At 39.6% G+C, this 26,099-nt stretch overlaps 1 protein-coding gene and 1 pseudogene across 1 annotated transcript; both read left to right on the forward strand.

Moving 5' to 3' along the window:
* Positions 1 to 10,566: 10,566 nt before the first annotated feature.
* LOC131256015 (pentatricopeptide repeat-containing protein At3g24000, mitochondrial-like) lies at positions 10,567 to 13,734 on the forward strand (annotated as a pseudogene).
* A 3,212-nt stretch (positions 13,735 to 16,946) lies between these two features.
* On the forward strand, positions 16,947 to 26,088 carry LOC131256013 (probable galactinol--sucrose galactosyltransferase 1). The gene is made up of 14 exons (XM_058257007.1): positions 16,947 to 17,245; positions 17,284 to 17,553; positions 18,628 to 18,887; positions 19,317 to 19,407; positions 21,468 to 21,516; positions 21,917 to 22,008; positions 22,095 to 22,202; positions 22,298 to 22,432; positions 22,885 to 23,295; positions 23,752 to 23,893; positions 23,997 to 24,064; positions 24,610 to 24,744; positions 24,856 to 25,073; positions 25,406 to 26,088. Exons 2-14 carry the CDS (start codon positions 17,363 to 17,365, stop codon positions 25,780 to 25,782), a joined length of 2,277 nt encoding a protein of 758 aa, XP_058112990.1. The 5' UTR covers positions 16,947 to 17,245; positions 17,284 to 17,362; the 3' UTR covers positions 25,783 to 26,088.
* Positions 26,089 to 26,099: the final 11 nt, after the last annotated feature.

A 26,099-nucleotide genomic window follows, 5' to 3' on the forward strand; every position in this document is an offset into this window, starting at 1 on the left:
AAGCTAACTGTGCTTTGTTGATAGCGTAGTCCTCTTTTAGAGGGCATGCCAGAACCGACTTTGCGGCTCGCTTTCAACTGAACAACTTTTGACCCCGAGCACCAAGATAGGTAGATATGTGAGAGTTTCACGTATATGACCAAGATTTGAGAAGATTGATTGCCTATTCAACCACTAGTAAGATGTTGTTTAAGTTGATCAGGTGATTATTGGAGGGTAGGGTTCATCCTCTCAGAATGGGTCACACATTGCCTTCCGTACGAAAGGACTTTCAAATATTAAAGCAAACAAAAATGAAACACTTACAGTTGACAGCAGGGAGTAGCTGCAAAAGAACCTTTCCGAAATAAGAACTACTTGTATTGCTATGAGAATCATCCAGCGTATGAGCGTAGACTTGGATTACAGCTACTAAATTACTACTGCTACTAATGTAAGATTCGTCCACTGGTTACGTTAACGATTGTAAAGGACTGGTTATGCTGAGGAACATAAAGGATTGATTGAAAAATAGATATAATTTGTTTGTTTGATTTGGTTGGTATGAGACACTTTGCTCCATTGCATTCCTTTGCTATTTATTGATCTCCTTGCAATAGTCATATAGATGCTTCCTCCCCACGTTCAGTCGATAGTAATGGCTTTGGCACCACTCTGGCCTTCCAAACTTATCTTGGATACTTGTTCCGATAATCGTCTCAGCATCGCTTTTCTCTTAACCACATCCTGCATTCAAGCTTTTCGGTCACTCTCCGTCTATTGATGACGTGTAACACTCTATTCGACATCAGCTATAATTTTGTAACACATGCTCAAAATATCTTTAAAGATCTTAGACGTGCTTTATACTTCTCGTGCAATGACACGTGTCATTCCCTAATTGGTTCTTCCAGGAACGATAAAAAGTATAGTACAACAAATAAATTGTCTTTAATCTGGTGCGGTGTTATTCGGTCAACCAAGGAATTCTTGGGTCGAACGAAGTACATTGTGATGTTTTTGATCGATTGAGATCTGTTTCAGTTGACTGAGAGACTTTATTGATGTCTCGGTCAACCGAAGGTACAACCAAGCGGAATGCGTAAGTGCGCGATTTTGTTTCTAATTCTGTATGAGAGTTATATAAACCAGGTTAATATGAATTAGGGTTAATCTCTGAGAGAGAACGAGAAGAATCTTATGTTGGAAATTATACATATTTATATTATTTCTATATAATGTGGAAACCGAAAATAAAATTAGGTTGAATAAGGACAGGCTGAAGCACGTCTGGGACGCTGTCCTTAAAGCGTTATTTGCCCCTACTCAAGTGAATTGAGTATGCTGATAGGTTATAGGCAAACCACTTCTAGGATACAACAAGCCCGGTGTGGGTCTACATTCAGCAAACACGAAGGCCCACCAAATGGAACTCTATTACACTCAGTCTGGCAGAAATACAATAAAGAAAAATCCCAAAAAAAAAAGAAAAAGAGAAGAGAAGTAGTGATTTAGACCACTGCACCGGTCAGTTCTTCAGTCACTGGTTCAGTTGAACCGTTCTAAACCACACCGTTGGTCTGTTCTTCTAGCAATGGATCTAATTAACCTTGCTATACTGCTGATAATTTGGTCTGTAGGAGAGGAGATGTTTTGGTTCATATAAGACTGCTGGAGTGGGTTGAGATGGTTTGGAAACCTATCCAGGCCTTGTTTATATAGGCTGTGGTGGTTGGGGGTTATGGTCCAGGGAAATAAATTCCATGACCGTTTTATGGCTGTTAGAGAAAACTAGTCGTTTTATGGCCGTTTTCTGACTATTGTGCATGAGTCATTAAGCTCCTGCATGTTAACTGTTATGAGACAGCAGCTAGCTGTTTTCTAGCTGTTGGGCTAGTCATACAGCAGTTACTGCTAGACCCAGCACTAATGGCACAGCTGTTATAGTTTTTCCTGCAACAGCTCTTTTCAGCCTCTTTATATATACTAGAGGACCTCTCTCTCAGTCATCTAGTCTTCATTCCAACTAGCCACTCACCTTAGCCACCTAGTCGCACTGCGACTCGCACACGTTTCGCTCCAGTTCGCGAAGGGAGCAACCCTCTGCGACACGATACGCACGTGCAAAATGCGCCACTAGCGCCTCTACAGCCTCGCATGCCCACGCTCTCATACCGAGCCCATGACCGTGACCGAGCCTGAGCGCGCGCGCGGGTGTTCCAGCGCTACGCACTGGAACATGCGAGTCCCATGGTCAACGGACTAGGTAAGCAAATATTATAGTACTCCAACACTTTCATTTAAACCACTTTTTCTTCTCTTCTTTTTCCAATGTGGGACTATTCCCAAAAACCCACAAAAAGTTATTTTTCAAACACTTTTATATATTATATTATATTATATTAAAATATATTTATATAAATCAATATTTTTGCAACAATCCCCCACTTGATTTTAATAAAAATATATTTTCTCGGTAAAACATTTCTGCCAGAATAATCATCTTATATGCATAAAGAAAGATATCTTTCGATTATCATCTTCCCTTAATATAAATATCCCAAAACTCTATCGAAATAACTAGTAGCCGTAGTGTTGAACCAATTATTCCTATATAATAGAGCCAGAGAAACCACACACATATTCGCTATGTGTTTGTTAGAGTTCCCACAATTTTGCTCAGCACAATTAATGGTCATGTGCTTATCCTATTTCGTGAACGATTCCGAGAGAAACTCCTAACTCTCATGAGAGACGGCACCATCTCTACGTTCATATAAGTGAAATCCTTCTAGTGTCTCCATTACTATAAGACACTTGTCCTATAAACTGAATTTCATTAAGAGTTCTAAGACTCAACCCTCTTTTGTAACGCTCAACACTTATTTATTATGGATGAGGTTTTATAATTTAGTGCTGAAAAATTTTTCACATATTAATAACTTGTTCTTACCCATTAAACCCAAAATTAGAGATTTTCTAACTTTAGGTTGGGTTACCATCACTAGTGAAACTTTGGTTGAAGAATTTTAACCCCATCCCTCTAGATGTAACATTTACTACCTCTCTCGGTAGAGATTTAATGAATGGGTCTGCCAGGTTATTACTTCATTTCACATAGAAAATAATAATAATTCCATCTCGAATCAATTGTCTGACATAATCATGTCGAAGACTGATATGTCTAGACTTATCATTATATGTGCCGCTATAGGCTCTAGCTAATGTGACTTCACTATCACAATGTAGTAACATAATCGATATAGGCTTTACATAGAAATGAATTTCTAATAGAAGATTCCTTAGCTACTCAGCCTCTTTCCATGTTGCAATCAGGGTTATAAATTCAAACTCTATAGTCGAATGCGTTATGTAAGTCTGTTTCTTGGATCCCTAAGATACAGTTGCACCTCCTAGGGTGAATACCCATCCTGTAGTAGACTTGTTGTCCCCTACACTCGATATCCAGCTCGCATCGATATATCCTTCCAATACGGCAGAAAATTCTGAACAAAATAGTCATAAGTCTTTGGTTGCTTTTAAGTAACCAATGACTCTACTGATTGCATTCCAATGTTCAGTACTGGGATTACTAGTAAACCTACTAAGTTTACTTATAGCATATACGATATCAGGTCTAGTGCATTGCATAGCATACATAGGACTCCCCATAGCACTCGTATATTATAATTGTGCAATTGTTCTTCCAGTATTTTCTTTTGGCTTGATAATTGGATCAAATGGGGTTTTTGCTTCCTTTATATTTAGATAATTAAACTTGTTTAGTATCTTCTCAATATAATGAGATTGACACAAAGCATAACCCCCACAATATTTTTTAACTTTGATACCTAGGATGGTATCAACTTGTCTAAGATCCTTCATTTTAAATACGGAAGATAGAAACCTCTTTATTTCAGTCATACCTTCCATTTTATTACTTATTATTAACATGTCATCAACATATAGATAAATGATAACGATATAACTACAATCTACTTTAGAATATATGTATTTGTCAGCTATATTATGCATGAAACCATGAGATAGTATTTTGAAATCAAACTTTTCATGTCATTATTTTAGTGCTTGTTTTAATCCATATAAAGATTTGACTAATCTACATACTTTGTTTTCATTTTCTGGTAGAACGAAACCTTCAGGTTGTTCCATGTATACCTCCTCATAGAGGTCACCATTCAAGAATGCAGTCTTTACATCCATTTGGTGGATGTGAAGATGATATATGGAAGCTAGCACAAATAATATCCTAATGGATGTTATCCTAGCTACAGGAGAGTATGTGTCAAAGTAATCTATCCTTTCTTTTTGTCTAAAACCCTTAGCTACTAGTCGAGCTTTAAATGTTTGGATAGTCTCATCAGTGTGATATTTCTTTCTAAATACCCACTTGCAACCTATGGGTCTAGAACCTGGAGGTAAGTTAAATAGTTCTCATGTTTAATTTGACATTATGGATTCCATTTCATCGTTTATAACTTCTTTCCAGAAAGCTGAGTCTCTAGAGTATATAGCCTCTTTATATGTTTTAGGATCATCTTCTATAGTCATTACTATAGGTATTTGTCTTATAACATTTTCTCTATCTAGTTCCTTCTATAAGATTGAAAATGATGCATTATGAGTCTATGTAGTCATCTCCTAGACTCTTTTCTATTCTTGTCCTTTGACTCCTACGAGGTTCAACAGGAGCTTCCACTGTTTATGGAGCTGTGTTATCCGGTTCTCTATTAGGAGTTTGGATTTCACTATCCTTTGACTCCGGGGATAGTGAGTTCTCAAAGAATTTAACGTCTCTTAATTCTTTTATTGTATTAGACTCTATATCTAGAAGTCTATACGCATTACTATTTTGTGCATACCCTAAAAAGGCGCACTTAATAGCTCTTGGTCCTAACTTAGTTCTTTTTGGATTAGGGGTTTTACAATATGCAAGACACCCCCACACTTTTAGATATCCTAGGTTAGGTTTTCTACCTCTTCATGTTTCATATGGAGATATTTTATATTTTTTTGAAGGGGGACTTTTAGCTGGTGATTTTTATTTACATTGAATTGAATTTGATAATAGTTTGATTTCATGGAATGCTTTCAGTTTTTAATAGTTTGTTGTGACTGAAATTACAATAGATCTGTGATGGCTTTGAGTATTTCTTTCTCCTTTTTATATTTATGACGTCAGGAAGCCCTGTTGTTCGCCATCGTCTCATAGACATGGTCGGATGACGATACCCTTCCTAACCTTCATGTATTGTTGATTGGTTGGTAATTAGTTTAATTTTGTTGTTTGCTTTGTCTCCTGGGCATGGTTTGGTGATGGAATCCATTCTAATTCTTATACCTTTCATCTCGTGAAAACTAGATCAAGTAAGTTCAGCTTAATTTTCATAATGTTTGATGCAGCCATAAGATCTCCCTGATCTCTACAAGTGGATCCTCTGAATCCCTAGTTTTCCTTCCCTGATTTGTTTAAGTTTTAAATAATTATTCCATAATTATTCCTTAAATTCTATTTGATTTAGATTACATCTTAATCTAGTTCTAGTTCTACTTAGTTTCAGATAACGTACAGGTATCAGTCCCTTGGGATTCGACCTCGGTCTTACCGAGTTTATTACTACATCACAACCCTATACTTGGGGAGTGAACTGATCTGAGCGTTGGGCCACTTCTAGAGGGATCCAATGGCTGAAATTTTATTTGTACGATTAATTTGTGGGCCCTTGGCTATGTATGAAGTTTTGAGCTGAACGGATGGTGGGAACCCCGTGATCTTGCATTCTAGCTGACTTTCAGGCCGCTTGAGTTTCAGTTTCTCGATTTTCGCGGATCCCTGACGTGTAATTCCGTCGATCTTGGTCCCCTGGAGTCCATCCCTTGCCTTGGTGCATTTTGAACATTAAATCCGTGCTTTTAGCATCCCGATCCAGTCCAAGCTCGCAATTACACCTTGCAACACAAACATGATTAAAATGGGCTATTAAACGGTACCATGTTCATAAATTCAAGCAATAACTGGGTCTGATATGCAATATTTGACCCTCAACATTTGACGAAATTCTATTTACTATATGGCACGCTGCAAACAGTGCCTCACCCCATAGATTTAGTGGCAACTTTGCTCTTATCAGCATTGAGTTGACCATTTCTACTAATGTTCTATTCTTCCTTTCAGCTATTTCATTTTGTTGAGGTGTGTATGGCGTTGTATATTGATGTATCAGTCCATGTTCTTCACAGAAGTTATCGAATTCATTGAAGAAGTATTCTTCTCCTCTATCGCTACAGAGAATTTTTATCTTCTTATTTAGTTGATTACTACTTCTGCTTTATATATTTTAAACATGTTCAATGCTTTATCTTTGCTCTTTAATAAATAAGCATACTATATCTATAGTAATCATCTATAAAGGTTATGAAGTACCGTTTACCTCCACGAATAAGAATGTCGTTTAATTCACAGATATCACTGTGCACAAGATCCAATACTTAAGACGATCTTTCAACACTTGGAAAAGGTTTCTTCATCATTTTGGATCGTATGCACACTTCACATTTATTGGTTTCATTATCTATATATAAAATTAAACCATTCTTAGCCATGAACTTCAAGGTACTATACCCTATATGGGCTAGTCTATCATACCACAGTCCAACAGATTCAACCATATACGCAGAAGTGCTACTTTTATTTAGAGAAAACTTAATCATCACATTACAAGCATATCTTTTTCTAACAAAATTTTCATTTTTGGACAGAATCAGTTTTCCTGACTCATACACCACCCTTATGCCTGGTTTACCCAAAAGATCCCCAGAAACTAAGTTTCGTCTCATATTTGGGACGTGCAGTACATTAGTCAGAATCACTGTCTTCCCAGAGGTGAATATCAGTTCGACAGTTCCTTTGCCAACGACCTTTGATTAGACTTCATTACCCATTTGGACTTCTTGACCATCGGTCAATTCCTCATAGGTTTTGAAGGCTGATTTGTCATAGCACACATGTACTGTAGCGGCAATATCATACCACTAACCTGGAACTTTGCCTTGGATGGTATTCACCTCAGTAATCATGGCCACAATATCGCATTCTTCTATTACACTTGCCTCTTTTTTAGATTTGTGATATCGATATACTCGAGCATAGTACCCGGTTTTCCCACAGACATGGCATGAGCCTTTGAACTTTTCATTCTTCTTTTGGGCATTTTTCTTGAATTTTCCTTTAATGGATTTTAGGGAATCGTCCTTATCGGGATTCTTGTTACTAGTATTCTGTACTACATGTACCTTGGACGAGACATTCCCGTTGTCATTCTTTCTGTCGCAGTTACTGGATTCTTCCTTAATTCTGAGGTATTTTGGGATTTGTTCCAGTGTGTAGTCCTCAGTTTTATGCAGCAACTTCTTTCGATAGTCTTTCCACATCAGTGGCAATTTGGCGATTATAGTCCTGACTTGGAATTATTCAGGAAGATCAATTTTGATTGCTTTGATTTTGTTTACTATTAGCTGCAGTTCTTGGATTTGGGGCAGCAACTATTTGTTATCTACCATGTTGAAGTCCAAATACCTAGCGATGAGAAACTTGTTGGTGCCTTCTTCTTCAGCCTTGTATTTGAACTTCAAAGCGGCTCAGATCTCCTTTGTTGATGACGTCTGTTGGTACAGATCGTATAGGCGGTCGGAGAGCGTGTTCAGAATATGTCCTCGACACAAGAGTTCGTCTTCAGCTCGTTTGGTGCAGGCAGCTACCTGTTAAGGTGTGTCTGTGTCGGATGTTTTAGGTAGTGCTTGCAGATTTGGATCTATTATGTAGTAAATCTTCAGTGCCATCAGAAGAAATTTCAGCTTATCTTGTCATCTCGTAAAATTGGTTCCATCGAACCGATCAAGACGTATCAAGTCCTGATTCATTAACTTGATGGATGAAACACTGTCGGCTTCCATCAAAATAACGTTTTAAGATTGTTGGAAATTATACAGATTTATATTATTTCTGTATAATGTGGAAACTGAAAATAAAATTAGCTTGAATAAGGACAGGCTGAAGCACGCCTGGGACACTGTCCTTAAAGCGTTATTTGCCCCTACTCAAGTGAATTAAGTATGCTAATAGGTTACAGGCAAACCACTTCTAGGATACGACAAGCCTGGTGTGGGTCTGCGTTTAGCAAATATGAAGGCCCACCAAATGGAACTCTATTACACTCAGTCTGGCAGAAATACAATAAAGAAAATTTCCAAAAAATAAAAAGAGAAGAGAAGTAGTGATTTAGACCACCGCACCGGTCAGTTCTTCAGCTACTGGTTCAGTTGAACCGTTCTAGACCACACCATTGGTCTGTTCTTCTAGCAATGGATCTGATTAACCTTACTATACTGCTGATAATTTGGTCTGTAGGAGAGGAGATGTTTTGGTTCGTATGGGACTACTGGAGTGGGTTGAGATGGTTTGGAAACCCATCCAGGCCTTGTTTATATAGGCTGTGGTGGCTGGAAGTTATGGTCCAGGGAAATAAATTCTGTGACCGTTTTCTAGCTGTTGGAGAAAACTAGCCATTTTATGGCCGTTTTACTGACTGTTATGCATGAGCCATTAAGTTCCTGCATGCTGACTGTTGTGAGACAGCAGCTAGCCATTTTCTAGCTGTTGGGCTAGCCATGCAGCAGTTACTGCTAAACCCTGCACTAATGGCACAGCTGTTACAGTTTTTCCTGCAACAGCTCTTTTCAGCCTCTCTATATATAATGGAGGACCTCTCTCTCAGTCCTCTAGTCTCCATTCCAACCAGCCACTCACCTTAGCCACCTAGTCGCACTACGACTCACACACATCTCGCTCCGAGTCGCTCGCACGTGCGAAGTGCAAAGTGCGCCACTAGCGCCTCTACAGCCACACTGCCTCACATGCCCACGCCCTCGCACCGAGCCCGTGACCGTGCCCATGCCCGAGCGCGCGCGCATGGTCCAGTGCGTACACGCAAATCCCATGGTCAACGGACTAGGTAAGCAAATATTATAATAGTCCAACACTTTCATTTAAACCACTTTTTCTTCTCTTCTTTTTCCAATGTAGGACTACTCTCAAAAACCTACAAAAAGGTGTTTTTTAAATACTTTTATATATTATATTGTATTAAAATATATTTATATAAATCAATATTTTTGCAACATCTTAGCACGTTTTCAAGGGTTTTGAGGGAGAAGAAAGGGTTTTTCATCTGTAAGTTATTCCATCTCTTGTAACTTTCTGTTCATAGTAGATTATTTGTTGCTTGGTGTCGTAATTTCCCCCCGCAAGAGTTTTTTCATGTAAAATTCATATGTTATCTCTGGTTACTTGAATTTTTCTTTCCCTATTGCTTTGTATGATTCCGTCTGAGGTTGCTTCATTGTTGGACAAGTCGTGTTAGGGCTTGTCGCGTCCCCAACATGCTTATCCACAAGAGTTTCAACACTAGGTCATGGATTCAAGTACCCATTTGTGGTGTGTGTAGGTGTGAGGGTGTGTTAAAAAAAAAAATATATGCTTCTCCACTTCATAACATGGTTAAAAGACTAGGTTTGGTCATTAGTCGAGTCTTCTTGTTACACTTGGAATGCAATACAAGCCGAGTGATTCACTCACCCCTCTAACTTAAACAAATAAATTATTGTTTCTTACTTAATTTTATTTTCTAAATATTATCTATTGTTTTCAACGCATTGTATCCAACGATGTAATCGTACCATACTTTTCAAATGAATGGCTACAAGTAAAGAACTAAAAAGAAAAAAACAACCATACATAAGCAATGAAAAGGAAGCTTCATAGCTATTATAGTTGGGATGGGTTGATGAATGAAATTTCTGGTCCACCTCCCATCCATCATGGGGCCAACCAGATGCACGAGAGGGATTAATGAGAGATGGGTAATAAATACCTCAATAACAAGAGAAATGTTCACATGCATTTGAAAGGAAACTTTAACATACAATGCTTTCTTCATACCGACGCGCATTGTTCATAACATCTGAACCGTCCAGATGGTGGGGCACATAATAAAGATCTTGCTTGGTGGAAACCAAGATAGTCCATTGATAATGGACGCTACACGGTCAAAATCATTGCGGAGCCGACGGTTAGACTCAATGTCCACGTGTGGCTTTCTAATGAGCGGATTGCTCTAACTTCCACTCCAACTGATCTTCATGGTATGGCCTACCAATTTCACGGGTTAGATTTTCACATGATTAACACATGAGCAGAAAATAGAAATGCTGTATATTAATGTTCCCGTACAACGCGACTCAGAAGCAAGCCTCTATCACCGTCCACTTGGGCGTACTACTAAGTATTCCAACCATCTGAACCGTCCATGATTCGTAATGTCTTCCATACAGATCATCATAAGAAAATTGAGCTGAATGGATAATAATTACCATCACTATCTTTAGATGAATTTGGAACAATAGAAAGAAATTTTCAAATGCTTGATTTCAACTATAAAAATCAAAGGTTTAGATCATTCTTATAGCGTGAATATTGGGGAAAAAAAAAACTGTTCATCTATGAAAGTATTGAGAATATGGACGGTTCAAACCATCAGACCTTCTCACCATGTGGGCCCCAGAGGGTGGCGACACACCGTGAGCATCAGTTGCACGGAGGCAAACCGAACGGAAGTAAACTGAACAGCTTTAAAAAAAAAAAAAACAAAAAACGCCAACGGCTTCCCTTTCTCTCTCTCTCTCTCTCTCTCTCTCTCAAGTGAAGAAGCTTCTCTTCTCCAATCGTTTCTCCTCCATCAGACTCACCCACACTCCAAAACCCACTACTCTGTCCCTGATTCCTGTCCAATTTACCACCTCTGCCACTGAGCCGACCTTCACAGACTCGGACGTATCTGAAGAGGGCGACGATGGCGGAAACCCATGTCCGATCATCCAAGAGGACTTCTTGCGCAAAAGCAAGAGCAAAAGCTCAGAAACAGGCCTTTACATTCTCGACCTCATCGACCGTCATTCAATCGAACCGGACCAAGAAATCTACAACCGATTGCTGAAGAAGTGCACGCAGATGGGGAAATTGAAAGAGGGAAGAATCATCCACACCCACTTCCAAAAATCCAAATTCAAATATGATCTTTTCATACAGAACACCATTACCAATATGTATATGAAATGTGGCAGTTTGGCCGAAGCCCAGAAGGCGTTTGACAAAATGCCCCTGAGGGACAGGGTTACATGGACTGCCTTGATTACTGGATATGCTCAGAACGATCGAGCAGAGGAAGCGCTCGGATTGTTCCCTTGGATGCTTGAACATGGATTGAAACCTAACCAATTCACATTTGCCAGCCTTCTGAAGGCTTCTGGTGCTGCCCCAGGCGATGAGCATGGCAGACAAGTCCATGCGTTTTGCATTAAGTATGGTTGTGACTTGAATGTTTATGTGGGGAGTGCTCTTTTGGATATGTATGCTCGGTGTGGGGACATGAAGGAAGCTCATTCGGTGTTTGGCAGATTGGTATCTAAGAACGAAGTTTCTTGGAATGCTTTGATTGCGGGGTTTGCTCGGAAGGGTGAAGGAGAGAATGCGCTTAGGCAATTTTGGAAGATGCATAGGGCTGATTTCGAAGCAACCCATTTCACATATTCTAGTGTTTTCAGTGCTTGTGCGAGCATTGGAGCTTTAGAGCAAGGGAAATGAGTGCATGCCCATATGATAAAAGCAGGCAGTGAGCTTGTTGCTTTTGTTGGTATTACACTCCTTGACATGTATGCGAAATCTGGTAGTACTGATGCAAGGAAAGTCTTTGATCGGTTGGATAAAAGGGACGTCGTTTCTTGGAATTCAATGCTTACTGGTGCCCAACATGGGCTTGGGAGAGAAGCTGTCCATCAGTTCGAAGAAATGCTGAGAATTGGGATCCAACCGAATGAGATAACTTTTCTTTGTGTTCTCAATGCTTGTAGTCATGGTGGGCTACTGAATGAAGGACAGTATTATTTTGATTTAATGAAGAAGTATAAGGTGGAGCCAAAGGTCGAGCATTACGTTACAATCGTTGATCTTCTTGGTCGAGCAGGTCTCCTTGATTGAGCAGAAAGCTTCATAAAAGAAATGCCGATCGTGCCCACAGCCTCTTTTTGGGGAGCTCTTCTTGGCACTTGTAGAATGCATGGGAATATGGAGTTGGGGGTATTTGCAGCGGAACGTGTTTTCGAGCTTGATCCTTGCGCTTCCGGCCCACACGTGATACTTTCTAACATCTATGCATCAGCGGGAAGATGGGGCGATGCAGCAAGAGTGAGGAAGATGATGAAAGAAGGTGGGGTGAAGAAAGAGCCTGCTTGTAGTTGGGTGGAGATTGAGAATTCAGTACACATATTCGTTGCAAATGATGATACGCACCCACAAATCAAAGAGATACAGAGGATGTGGGAGATGATAAGTGGGAAAATCAAGGAAGTTGGGTACATCCCAGATACAAATTATGTGCTTTTGTTCGTGGATCAACAGGAGAGGGAAGCGAAGTTGGAGTACCACAGCGAGAAGCTTGCTCTTGCGTTTGCGCTTCTCAATACCCCCCCTGGAGCGACTATTCGAATCAAGAAGAATATTAGGATGTGTGGCGATTGCCATTCGGCCATCAAGCTTGTCTCAAAGGTGATGGAGAGGGAGATCGTCATGAGGGACACCAACCGGTTCCATCATTTCAGCAACGGCTCTTGTTCATGTGGGGATTATTGGTAATGCTTACGAGTGGTATCGATCAAGTGTTGTCGAGACTATCCATTTGCTGCCATTTTTTTAAATGGTGATGGTTCATCAACTGTACACATGGTATAAACAGATGTCAACCTAGAACATCCAAGTTGAGGGCCGCCCACTCTGGATAGAGCAGAGCCCAAAAATCAAACTGATCAAATGGTCAGCACAAACAAAATGATCAGCAGTCCAAAGTCATCGGGCGAAATCGGATGGTTAGCATCATCTGATCAGTGTAATTTTCAAGCGATGTTCCTTCATCCATGATGGGCCCATGATTTGTCTGGCCATATATTTATGTCACATGTACAGCATATCAATGAATCACTACCATTTAAGAAATGTAGCATGTGGACACCTTATCCAGTCAAAGATTGGATATGCATGATTCCAGAGGAGAATGAATATTCAAGAGAGGACCATCCCTGAATCAGTTGATTGCAGGCCAGGCAGCTAAATCATGTTAGATCAAAAGGAGTTTGGAGGATCATTCAAGATGCAGCCATTAGCCTGTAATATGTCAAATTCAGTTTTGAATTGCTGTTGGGGCATTCAAAATGCTATCACAGAGTCCGTCTGATGGGTAGAATCCTCTTCTTCAGACTGATAAAAGAGAAATGAGATGGATTAGAGAATTCTATGACCGTCAGATGAAACAGTCCACTCCTTTCGACTAAAATATGTACATGAGATGGCAGTGGCAGATCAGATGATTCTACAATAGTCGGGTAAAACAAATGAAAACCCTATTTAATTATAAAGAGTCCCCCTCTCTGAAGTAATGTTACGGGGAATCTCTGCTTCCCCGCTATAGTTCTGAGCGGCGAATTCTTTCATCATCATCATCATCTAAGCCTTATTTGCATTCGGATTATTTCTCTCTAAATGCCATATCGTGGAAGAACAAACTTGTAACATGTCACCTGCTTCTTGTAATCGCCTGTGGGGATTATTGGTAATGCTTACAAGTGGTATCGCTCAAGTGTTGTCCAGACTATCCATTTGCTGCCATTTTTCAAATGGTGATGGTTCATCAACTGTACACATGCTATAAACGGATGTCAACCTAGAACATCCAAGTTGAGGGCCCACTCTGGATAGAGCAGAGGCCAAAAATCAAACTGATCAAATGGTCATAACCATTCAATTAGTGGCTGTCAAATGGTCAGCAGTCCAAATTCATCGGCGAAATCGGATGGTTAGCATCATCTGATCAGTGTAATTTTCAAGCGATGTTCCTCCATCCATGATGGGCCCATGATTTGTCTGGCCATATGTTTATGTCACATGTACAGCGTATCAATGGATCATTACCATTTAAGAAATGTGGCATGTGGACACCTTATCCAGTCAAAGATTGGATGTATATACATGATTTCAGAGGAGCATGAATATTCAAGAGATAGCCATCACTGGATCAGTTGATTGCAGGCCAGGCAGCTAAATCATGTTATCAAAATTAGCAAAAATTACACTACTGCTAAAGAAAAAAAAAAAAAAAAAAACTCTAATTCAGAATTATCAAAATTAGCAAAAATTTAACTTAATTGAAAGTAACCTAAAATAATAAAACTCATCCAGAGCTTAATTTTGAAAAAAATAGAAGGTTCAGCTAAATCTTGCCGGAGGAGTTTTAGCATGACTACAAATAACTTCTAAAAAAGATGAATATTTAAAACTCTCAAAAATAAAAATAAAAATTATGACAAAAATTGAAATTACTAAAAATAGTAACTTTTTAAAAATTATATATTTTTAAAATTTTGAAGCATACATTTTTTTGCGAAACTAGTGGATGTGACTCAGTATGTGTGTCAGTTTTTTTTTTTTTTGGGGGTTAGCTTGTTAGTACACACCCATGTCAATACACACACTCCAATGTTAGCCACCCCTGCTATCTGTATGTGTCTCAGTTGACCCTGAATAACCAACTATGTAAAGATTGATTGGTTGTGCATCCGGTCACCGTACCTAGATTAAAAGTGATGGCTGACTTATATTCACACTTCAAACGTCAATTTCTCCGACTTGAATTGAATTTATAGGAACTGAATGCATTGATCGCCCAACAACTCCATGCCCTATATAGGCTTGGGTCTAAATTTGAAAAACTACTTCTACTTTGGTTTAGTCTTCTTTTCGTACAGCCATGCTAATTATACATGTCATGTCATATATCAATGGCCTTTAGAAAAAATTTCTTTACTAGATATTTAATGACATTGTTTTCATTGTGTGGTCCATTGAATTATTAGTGTCCCTTGAATTTTAAGCTCACATTCTAAAATAAGCGGATGAAATAGATAAATGGTCCTAAAATAAGCTGATGAAATTGGATTAACAAACTGGATACAACAAGAACATGGTGGGCCCCACTGAGCTTGGGTTTTATTTGAAAATATAAGCAAGTCATGCTCGAGATGCTATACACATTCTTTAATGAGAACATGAAAGGGTTTTACAGCCATCATGAAAATTACAACCGCTCAAAGCCGGTGCATTTAATATCCAACGTGGCAATCATTTTCTACACGTCATCGCGTTCCAACCTGACGACCAAACGCGCGTGCCCCCGCCCACAAGACCTTCGTAAGCTACGTGGGGCCCACAGAGATGACATTGAGAAACCTGCTCCGTCCATGAGTTTTTACCACTGTTGAAACATTTGTAACGCAGGCTATGATGCGTATATGGCATCCAAGCCGTTCGCGAGGTTACTAACGGTGGGATATGCTCTAGGCACAAATATCATGATGATCCAAAACTTCTGTGGCCTCCACAAAGTTTCCAACGGTGGGTATCCAATCCCCATTGTTTCTTATAGAATGGTCCACCTGAGATTCGAATTTGGCTGATTTTTAGATTATTGTTCTATGGTGAGCTTCAGAAAATGATGAACGGACCGGATTTCTCACAGGCATCTTTGTCGGCCCCACATTGCTTCCGACCGTAGGAATTTTAAGTTGATGAGGGCGCTGGCAATCAGCGCCAGTCTCAACCGTTGGATAGCAGCAGCTCCAAATGCCACGTAGATTCCGAGTTGTATTTTGTCGCGACGTCATCCTCATCCGACGTGTACCAGCATTTTCAAATTCGGTTGCCGCTTCACGCCAACCGCCCGGTCCACGTCATTCCAACGTGCCGTGCCGGATTCCACGTCAGCGTTTCGTAACGCACAGTACGCCCCGTGAAACCTATCCGTTTTGTCGGGCTCGAGTCACCGTGCAGAGTGTCCGCGTCAGCACATGTTATTTTACTGTTTTTTTAGAAAAGACAAGTGACTCGCGAGAGCATCCGAAACTGTGACCTTCGCACGATTCGAGATCAGGGGTGGCCCACCACCTCTGATCCGAGCGCTAGGATTGTTCGTCCAACTGTAGGTGGGAAATGGTGAGAACATTGTACCCTTCCAGAAGATCCTGACCATCGGATCCATCGCCTAGAGCTTTGGATCAAACAGGTGGGGCCCACCTTTCACCCATCAAGATTTTTTTATCTGTTGGGCCTTGCATTTTATTTCTGATGGACAAAATATCCGGCCGTCCATCACATGTATAAGCTTCTTCCTATTGTTATTGGACAAAGGGTTGTACTTTATTTACAAGATATGTTCATGTGAATCTGTTGGACCGTTAATTGTCATCCAATCGGGTGTCTTCTACATCTAATCCGTCCAAAAGGTTGGCCTCGTTGAGAAGATCACCTAATTCATATATTTTATTCCAGTTTTCTCATTAGGTGGGCCATACTTATAGTGACTAGATCAATCAGATTTCTATACCAGGTAGTCTTCATGATGAGGCCCACCTATTGGACGGGTTGGATCTTGCATGAATTCAACAAATTAGAAGTTTCTCACTGGTTGGATATGAGCACAACTCTTTATTTGTAACCGTCTGTTTGCAGGACGCTAATTGCATGGCATTGATTGCACAATAGTAGTGTGTTTTTCATCATCGCTTATCCACAGAAAGAAGCAACAGATGACCAGTCTGTATTTTCAAAGGCAGGTCCATCGATCAGATGGTGGATATTTCTGAGGTGGGGCCCACATGAGAAAAAGGAAGTATCACAATTTTAGATGTACCTGCGGAACACAGAGAAAGAAAGTCGATTTTCATTGCTTGTTTTTGACACAGTCCGGTACACGGAACCGTTGCTTCCCGCCAGATTTTCTTAATAGCGTGAGTACTCGGATTCCCGTGATCTAAGGATTCCCGAGGCTAAAAGCTCCAAACCCCACCTATAAAGACCCGCATTTTTCTCTGCTGCATGCATCGGGCTTGTTGGGTTCTGTCATTAGTACCCTTCTCTTTGCAAATTGCTGGGTTTTTTGGTCTTTTATTTGAATTTTTTGGGTTTTTTTTTTTTTTGAAGAATTTGGGTTCCTTGAGCTGATTTTTCTGGGTTTTGAAGGCATTTTCTCTTTGAGTTTGGGAGGAGTTTTTTGAGGCATTTGGGTCTGTGTTATTGGGTTTTTGAGCTTCTTCTTTTTTCTTTTCTTTTTTTTCTTTTTTTGCGCCTGCATTCTCTGATTTCTGTGGCTGTTTTCTGTTTTAGATATTTTTTCTCCTCTTTGGATCTTTAAGGTCTCCTTTCAAGATGACAGTTGGAGCTGGAATTTCCATTGCTGATGGGAACTTGGTGGTTTTGGGGACTCCAATCTTGTCTGATGTCCACGACAACATTGTTTTGACCCCCGCCGGCGGGGACAGCTTGATCAACGGCGCGTTTATTGGCGTGAGATCAGACCAGGGCGGAAGTCGGCGTGTGTTCCCTGTTGGGAAGCTCGAGTAAGTTCTGAATCTTTGGGTTATGAGACTGTTCTCCTTTTCTTGTTAATTATACTTTCAAGTTGTGAAAATATTTGATTTTTCGGAAGCTGATTTTTGTTATCTGATGATGATGCTGGTTTGAGTATTGTGGTTGTTTGCAGTGTTTGGGTTAAAGATTGCATTTTCTAGCATCGACGGGTGAATTTAGGCTCCTGTTTATGCAGTTTTCTCTATTTATTACATTTTTTATTGGGTTTTCAAGGTATGGAAAAATAAATATTGTGTTTTTAGCATTGAGGGGCAATTTAGGCTCCTGGTTTTGCGGTTTTCTGTTTTTTTTTTCCAAAATTTTATTTGGGTTTTCCAGATATGGAAGAATAACATAGATTTTGATGTTTTTTTGTTTATTTCAAGAACATGTTTCTTGTGATAGATTTATGATTTTCTTTCACAATGCAGTTTTCAGTATTTTCAAAAAAAAAAAAAAAAGGTTTTCAAGATATGGAAGAATAAGATAGATTTTGATGTTTTTAATAATTTAAATAAATAAATAAATAAAATCAAGAACATGTTTCAGGTGATAGATATATGATTTTATTTCACAATGCAGTTTGAAATTTGCATCTATATTGTTTTTTGCTGCATTTGGTTGTCTTCAATAGCAGGTCAGCGGATTGATTTCTGCAAAAAAAAAAATAATAATAAAAATAAACACACACACACACACAAAAAGATAGTCTGATTGTTTCAGATCCTAGGTGAAATTAGCAGAATGGAAATTTTGGGCTGGTTTGATGGGAAAGTGCCCAGTGAATAATGCACTTTCTTTCTCTTTCCAAACATGGCATCTTTCAAAACAGATTCACCTCAAAAATGTTTCCAGTGGGAAATATGGTTTTCATTAGCTATACGCATTTTGGAAGAGATCTTTGCAAGGAAATACATTTTGAGCATTTGATATTTGGAATTCTACATGCATTGATTTCATTACTGATGGTGGGAAGAAAGCTGTAGCTGGTCACTTGTCTGGTTGGTTTTTCTTGCGGGTTGTGACCAGCGCTTCTCTGTTTTGATCCTGTTGTTGTATTTCAGGGGCTTGCGGTTCATGGGCTCTTTCCGCTTCAAGCTGTGGTGGATGACACAGAGGATGGGTTCTTCGGGGAAAGACATCCCCTTTGAGACTCAGTTTCTGATTGTTGAAGGGAATGATGGGTCCCAATTTGCTGAGGGAAGTGAAGATGGTGTGGGCCCATCTGCAGTTTATACCGTATTCCTGCCTATTCTCGAGGGAGCCTTCAGAGCTGTTCTCCAGGGGAATGCTGATAGTGAAATAGAGATCTGTTTGGAAAGCGGTAATGGATGAATATCCATGATCATTTGGCTATTTTCTCTTCAACATGCTATATGATGCTCAATTGTGGAAAGAACACTTGCTTCTTTGTTCAGCTTAAGCCTTTATTTTTGGACCATATATCATACAGACCATTGTTAAATGATCCTACCCATCCAATGAAAATGGGCAAATGCAACTAATGGTCGACATATAATGCATGCCAAAACTGAATGTTGAGCATCATCTAATAATGGATGTCCAGCTTCTGTCATGGGACCCATCATACCAACGATTTGGATCACTGGAAGGTGGACCCAAAGTGTATGGTTTGCTGGGCCGAACAAATGCTCGATTGAGCATGGTATATTTCCTCATCCTCTTTTTTTTCTTGGATTGGAAGATGATTATGGTATAGGCATTGATGACAAATGTTTTCTGTGTGTTTCAGGAGATCCTGCCGTTGATAGATTTGAAGGGACCCATTTGATTTTTGTTGCTGCCGGATCAGACCCATTTGATGTCATCACAAATGCAGTGAAGTAAGAAGCCTACTCTAATTATACTGGCCTTTGATTTAATAGTATAGTATGTAAGGGAATTGGCGCTGGAACACTTGACTCTCATGTTGCAATTTGGTACATGCATGCAAGATCTGAGCCACTCATCAGATGGTGCCGCTTGCTTAGATGCCTTTTCTAAAATGCTCAGGTTGTTTTGAGCACCAGGTGTGCCACACGCTTTACAATGGTTAAGAGAAATGACCAGTGGTCTGAATCTAATCTACGATTGCGATCCATCTGATGTTTTGATACGAGGCATCTATCAACTTGGACCTCTAAGATTGAGAGAGAGAGAGAGAGAGAGAGAGAGAGAGAGAGATCTTCCCTATCTCTGTATCCTCACTATGCAGGACTACACAAATTGCTAGAATTTCATATATATGAGAATGCGGTAGCTTGCCTCCCAATGGTCATTCTATACAATCACAACTTGTGGACCCATCGGCATGCCCATACACCACCTATCTGACAGCCATTTGATCCGGTTTAATCGATACTATTGATCATTGATAGCCCACTTTTTGAATAACTATAACATTCTCTCACTCGGGCCACATGGATCAACATTTAGTTTCAAAAGTTGTGTTTAAAAAATAAGTTTAGAGGAAACGAGTTCTTGGATCAGAATGCATTTGAATCACCTAAGAGAGCCCATGGGATAATGTTTAGTTTCAGAAGTTCTATTTAAAAATTGAGTTTTGAGGAAACGATTTCATGGATTAGATTGCATTCAAATCCCCTAAGAGCATGTTTGGATAGAGGATAATGAAAGCACTTTTCTCATGATGAAACGTTTCACTATGTTTGGATATAAAAAAGTAGTATGAATTCCATGTAACAATCATTCTACTCATCCAAAGTCAAAGTTTCCTAGCATGAGATTACAAGGTGAGCATTGTCTCACAAAAACGAGATTTCCACTTGATATCCAAACAAGACCCCTAAAAAATGAAATCCATGTTTGAATAGTGATCATGAAAATCAATATGGGTAATTATTATATTTTCTTTTCTATTCTTTTGTCTTCCTACTATCCAAATAGGTCCTAATTGTGGAAATCTCTTGCAACTTGTAGGAAACCATCCTAAGATTGTTATGTACAACCTAGTCCTAAATGTGGTTTCAATTCTCTCTTTTTACAATGTCAATTTTGATATTAGATTAAGTTTGATATCCTGGGAATCTTCTGTTTCTGCATCAATAACTGTCGATCAATTGTTTGTGGATTGGTTATCATTACACCATGCTCTCTGATACCAAGTAAGACTTAGCAGGAGAAAGAGAGATTTAGTACAACATACGCTCTGATACCAAGTAAGATTTGCAGTCGAGAGATTTAGTACAGCATATGCTTTGATACCAAGTAAGATTTAGAGTATAGAGTACAACATACTCCCTAATACCAAGATTTAGAGTATAGAGAGATTTAGTACAACATACGCTCTGATACCAAGTAAGATTTGCAGTTGAGAGATTTAGTACAGCATATGCTTTGATACCAAGTAAGATATAAGAGTAAAGAGTACAACATACTCCATGATACCAAGTAAGATTTAGAGTAGGGAGAGAGAGAGAGAGTAACGAGTGACTAGACTAATTTGGTTAGCCAAATAGCCATACAATAAAGGAAAAAGGGATGGAACACAATGACTAAAATACCTTACAAGAAAAGAAGAGAAATATCCATTCCCCATGTGTAAAACATCAAACACCATTGGATAAGTGGCTATAGGTCTTGGATGTGCGTGCCATGTGTAAGAGGAGAATGCCAAAAGTTGGTACCTGCTATAGTTCTCGTCTCATTCGTCCTGCTTTATATTAAGTTTGATCATTGTCATTAAATAATTGACTAGGACAAGTCCGATACGACTCGTCTGAGTCTACTCAGACGACTCGAGAGCGAACGAGTCAATCCAAGTCACCGAGTCTCAAATCATGACATAATCTTCTGTTGCTCCTTTGATCAGAATTTACACTGATTTTAAGTTTTGTTGAGTGTAGACCTTTAACTCATACACACTTTGAATGAATTTTTATAGGACTGTTGAAAAGCACATGCAGACATTTTCTCATCGTGAAAAGAAGAAGGTACTTTCTTTCAACTTGCTGATCATGCAATTTCCATTTATTTAAGAGCACAACTCATGAGATCGTGTACCAAATATCTCTCTCTCCCACCACCCATTGGTTGTGTAGATGAGAATCCTATGCACATTCAAATTTGGATTTGGCCTAACTTCTCAAAATGTAGTCAGCAAATGTACAGTGTACAAATTTCCGTCCAAAATCAATTTACAGATGGAGATGTTTGCTACATTTTCTAGGCTCAATTGATACTGACCCCTATTCATCTGAATTTCAGTCCATAATCAATTTACAGATGGAGATGTTTACTACATTTTGCAAGCTAGGCACAATTGATACTTACCCTTATTTTAACTTCACAATCTCCTTAATGATATGGGTTTCTTCCATGCTCTCATGACAGATGCCTGACATGCTGAACTGGTTTGGCTGGTGCACGTGGGATGCATTTTATACGGATGTAACAGCTGACGGAGTAAGACAAGGGCTTGAAAGGTACTTTTCTCATCTTTGTATAACTAGCATTTTACATGGTTTCTTCAGCATCATAGACTTTTAGTAACACGTATTTGTTCATGCAGTCTAGAGAAAGGTGGAATTCCCCCAAAATTCGTTATAATTGATGATGGATGGCAATCGGTTGGCATGGACTCCACTGGCATTGCATCTAAACTTCAAGGCACGACAAAGTGAGAACTTGATTAGGCTTCTTCGTTTGATTTCATCTGTGCCGTTATTTTCTTCTATTCCAACTTATCGAAAGAAATATGTTCTTCTCTTTCAGCTTCACAAACAGGCTAACCAATATTAAGGAAAACCACAAGTTTCAGAAGAATGGGAAAGAGGGTCACAGAGAAGAGGACCCAGCAATGGGACTGGCGCACGTTGTTTACGAAATCAAAGAAAAGCATGATCTGAAGTAAGATGCCATTTCCATGTTTATGTTTTCAAGATTTTTTACCAATTATAGAGTTTGAAGGGAACATACAATGTTCCAGTCTTTTGTTGGCCCAATAAACGTACAAGTGCCACATGTTAGGGTCTCAGCTAAACCTGGACCATTGGTTGCAATTGTCAAATTTTAATTGGGTGGTTAAGATCCTCACTGTCTGATTAGGCTTCAGTTAAACCAGTAACATTGGTTGCAATTGACCATTTTTTGTAAGATGGTTAAGGTCATCTGATTGGGATAAATTAAGGCATGTTTCATATATGATGGGCCCACCAATCATCGCTTGGGTTGCCGAAAAAACAATCAAAACGAAGCGTCTTTAGATCATGTATTCATCTGACCTCAATTTTTTGAATGTCATACCGCTATCATTATTTTGCTAACATTTTCTTTTTTTCTGTTGCCTGTCTTAATACCAGATATGTTTATGTTTGGCATGCAATAACCGGTTACTGGGGTGGAGTTAGGCCTGGTGTTACTGGAATGGAACATTATGAATCTAAGATGGCATATCCCATTTCTTCTCCGGGAGTTCAGTCCAACGAATCCTGTGAAGCTCTGAACAGCATCGCTTCCAATGGCCTCGGCCTCGTGAACCCTGAGAAAGTCTTCAATTTCTATGATGAGCTTCACTCATATCTCTCATCTGCTGGAATTGATGGTGTCAAAGTAGATGTCCAAAACATTCTTGAGACGCTAGGAGCAGGCCACGGTGGGAGAGTGAAACTTGCTAGAAAGTACCATCAGGCTTTAGAGGCTTCGATCGCTACAAACTTCCCCGACAATGGAATAATATCGTGCATGAGTCACAACACAGATGGTTTATACAGGTACTGATTCATTTGATTATTTACATTTGTTTAGCGTCCACCATTTATATGTAATTTCAAGATGAGGAATGATCTCCTTAGGAACTGGTTCGCAAATATCTTCCATGAGAACTCATCCCATGTGATGTGTGCACAACCTCCAACCCGTGCATCAGATAATCACCTCATGAAACCCTTGTGGCCCAAAAATAAACCAAATTCAAAATTCAGGTGGGCCACAACAAAGGGAAAAAAGTGCAGAGGGAAACCTGCCTTTGTTTATCACCAGGGCCCACCTAAGTTGCAAAACAGCCTGATTTTTGCCTGACCCTAAACCCAAGTGAGGTGATGGGTATGTATGGCCTGGATTGCATGTATACAACACGGTGGAATGGTTCTCAAAAGGTTCTTATGGGATCTCATATGTTGACTTTCTTTCATGATTCTTAATTTGATGTTTCATTTCTTGGCATATAGCTCAAAGAGGACTGCTGTGATAAGAGCATCTGATGATTTTTGGCCGAGAGTCCCAGCGTCACATACAATCCATATTGCATCTGTTGCCTACAACACCTTGTTCCTTGGAGAATTCATGCAGCCTGATTGGGATATGTTTCATGTAAGCTACAATAATCCTGTTTCCTGATAGCTTTATCTTTCAAAATTTCCTGAGTTTTTGGGAAATCATGATTGGTTATTTGGTGATTGATGTCATTCCTCAGAGCGTTCACCCAATGGCTGAATACCATGGAGCAGCTCGTGCAGTCGGAGGATGTGCCATTTATATTAGGTATTAATTTCACTGCAGTAAACAGTATAGCTTAGCTACCTCAAGCAAATGGAATAGCTTAGCTACCTCATGACACTTGATTGAATCTAATTGCAAATTTCTACAATAATTCAATTTGATGAAGTGGAATTGTCCCAAATGCAGCAAGCCCTGCTCTGTTAACAATATGGGCGAACGAAACCCAGTCTTGGTCTCAAGACTCAGATGAGTCTTGTATGACTTGTCTGAGTCGACTCAAACGCCATCTCAAGCGAGTCACTACTCAAACTCAAGACCAAACAAGTCAGTCTAAGTCGCTGAGTCCTTTAACCATGCCCCAAAACTGAAATCATGACCGTTTAAGGTTCCACATGAAGAAACACGTGAAATTGCATTTGCGGTTTGATCATCATCATGATTGATGGTGATCCCACATTTTTATTGGGTAACATCTGTCATATGTACTGATCAATTCAAATTTGATTGAGAATCCAAATACACCCTTCTTGCATATGCTTTTCCAGCCACTGAAACATTCGCTCATGTTAGAAAGCCATTCCATGCAGTGACAAACCCGGAGACCATGACTTTGATTTGTTGAAGAAGCTCGTACTTCCCGATGGATCAATATTGAGAGCCAAGCTTCCAGGAAAACCCACCAAGGATTGCCTGTTTACAGATCCTGCTAGAGATGGAAAAAGGTATAAATAAATAAATAAATAGAGAGAGAGAGGGAGGAAGGTTTACTTAAACTGATATGCTGTCTATTGAGTTTCTAAATCGACTAACAAGTCTATTGTCCTTTATTGCAGTCTTCTGAAGATATGGAATTTGAATGACTTCTCTGGAGTTGTTGGGGTCTTCAACTGCCAAGGAGCTGGGTGGTGTAAAGTCGGAAAGGTGAATCTTATCCATGACGAACACCCTGGCACAATCACTGGAATCATCCGATCAAGGGACGTTGCTTACTTGCCCAAGATTGCTGGAGATGGCTGGAATGGAAATGCCATTGTATATTCACATTTGAGCGGTAAGACATGGTGGATTTGGTCTATGAATTTGACGTCTATCATCCTCAAGTTTTCAGTTTTAGATGTGGGCCCCACTGTCGGCATGCAAATAGACTGTTAGAAAGAAATGCAGCAATGGCCCACATTTAATTGAGGAAAGAAGGTGAAGGATTATCCTATATTCAACTCATATTTGGGCCCATTACATCAACTATCTGGATCACTAGTCATGGGCCCCACTTTTGCTAATTGACAACTTGAGGATCATGATATGGGTCCTCATAGAACTTTTCTATAGATCTTTGAGTTCTTGAAATGGTAAATTAAAATATTCCAATTCGTTCCATTGCAGGAGAGGTGGTTTTTCTTCCGAAGAATGCATCTTTGCCCATTACAATGAAGTCCCACGAATACGAAGTTTTTACAGTTGTTCCAGTTAAGGAATTATCGAGCGGTGCTTCATTCGCTCCCATCGGACTTGTCAAGATGTTCAACTCTGGAGGAGCCATCAAAGAGTTGAGATACGAAGCTGAGAGAAGTTCGACCATTGACATGAAAGTCAGAGGGTGTGGTGTTTTCGGGGCCTATTCATCTATTAAGCCCAAGAGAATAACCGTCGATGAAGAGGAAGTTGAGTTCACATACAATGAAGGATCTGGTTTGGTAAGCCTTGTTTTGAGAGTTCCAAAAGAAGAATTGTACTTGTGGAGCATTACCGTCGAGTACTGAATGGTTTCAATTCAAGTTGGATGAAGTTAGGAGATTTGGGTTTCTTTCATTTCAGCGCAATTCTCGATGGGAAGATTCAAAAGCACTTCACGTTAGATTTCATTGGATGGAAGTAAAATACAAGCCGAAATTACTACATATTTCAGAAAAAGCTTGTGGGAGGGTGTTCTTTGCTGATATGTTGGCTTTTCTTCTACTGCTTATTGTACGCAATAGGGTGATGTAGGGAACTTTTCTAGCCATTACTGCTAGAGATGGAATTGGATCTGTAATGGTTGTTATGGAATGGAAGAGGCAGTTCCACCACTGTTTGTAGT

This window comes from Magnolia sinica, chromosome 9, assembly GCF_029962835.1.
Source record: "Magnolia sinica isolate HGM2019 chromosome 9, MsV1, whole genome shotgun sequence".
Lineage (NCBI taxonomy): Eukaryota > Viridiplantae > Streptophyta > Magnoliopsida > Magnoliales > Magnoliaceae > Magnolia > Magnolia sinica.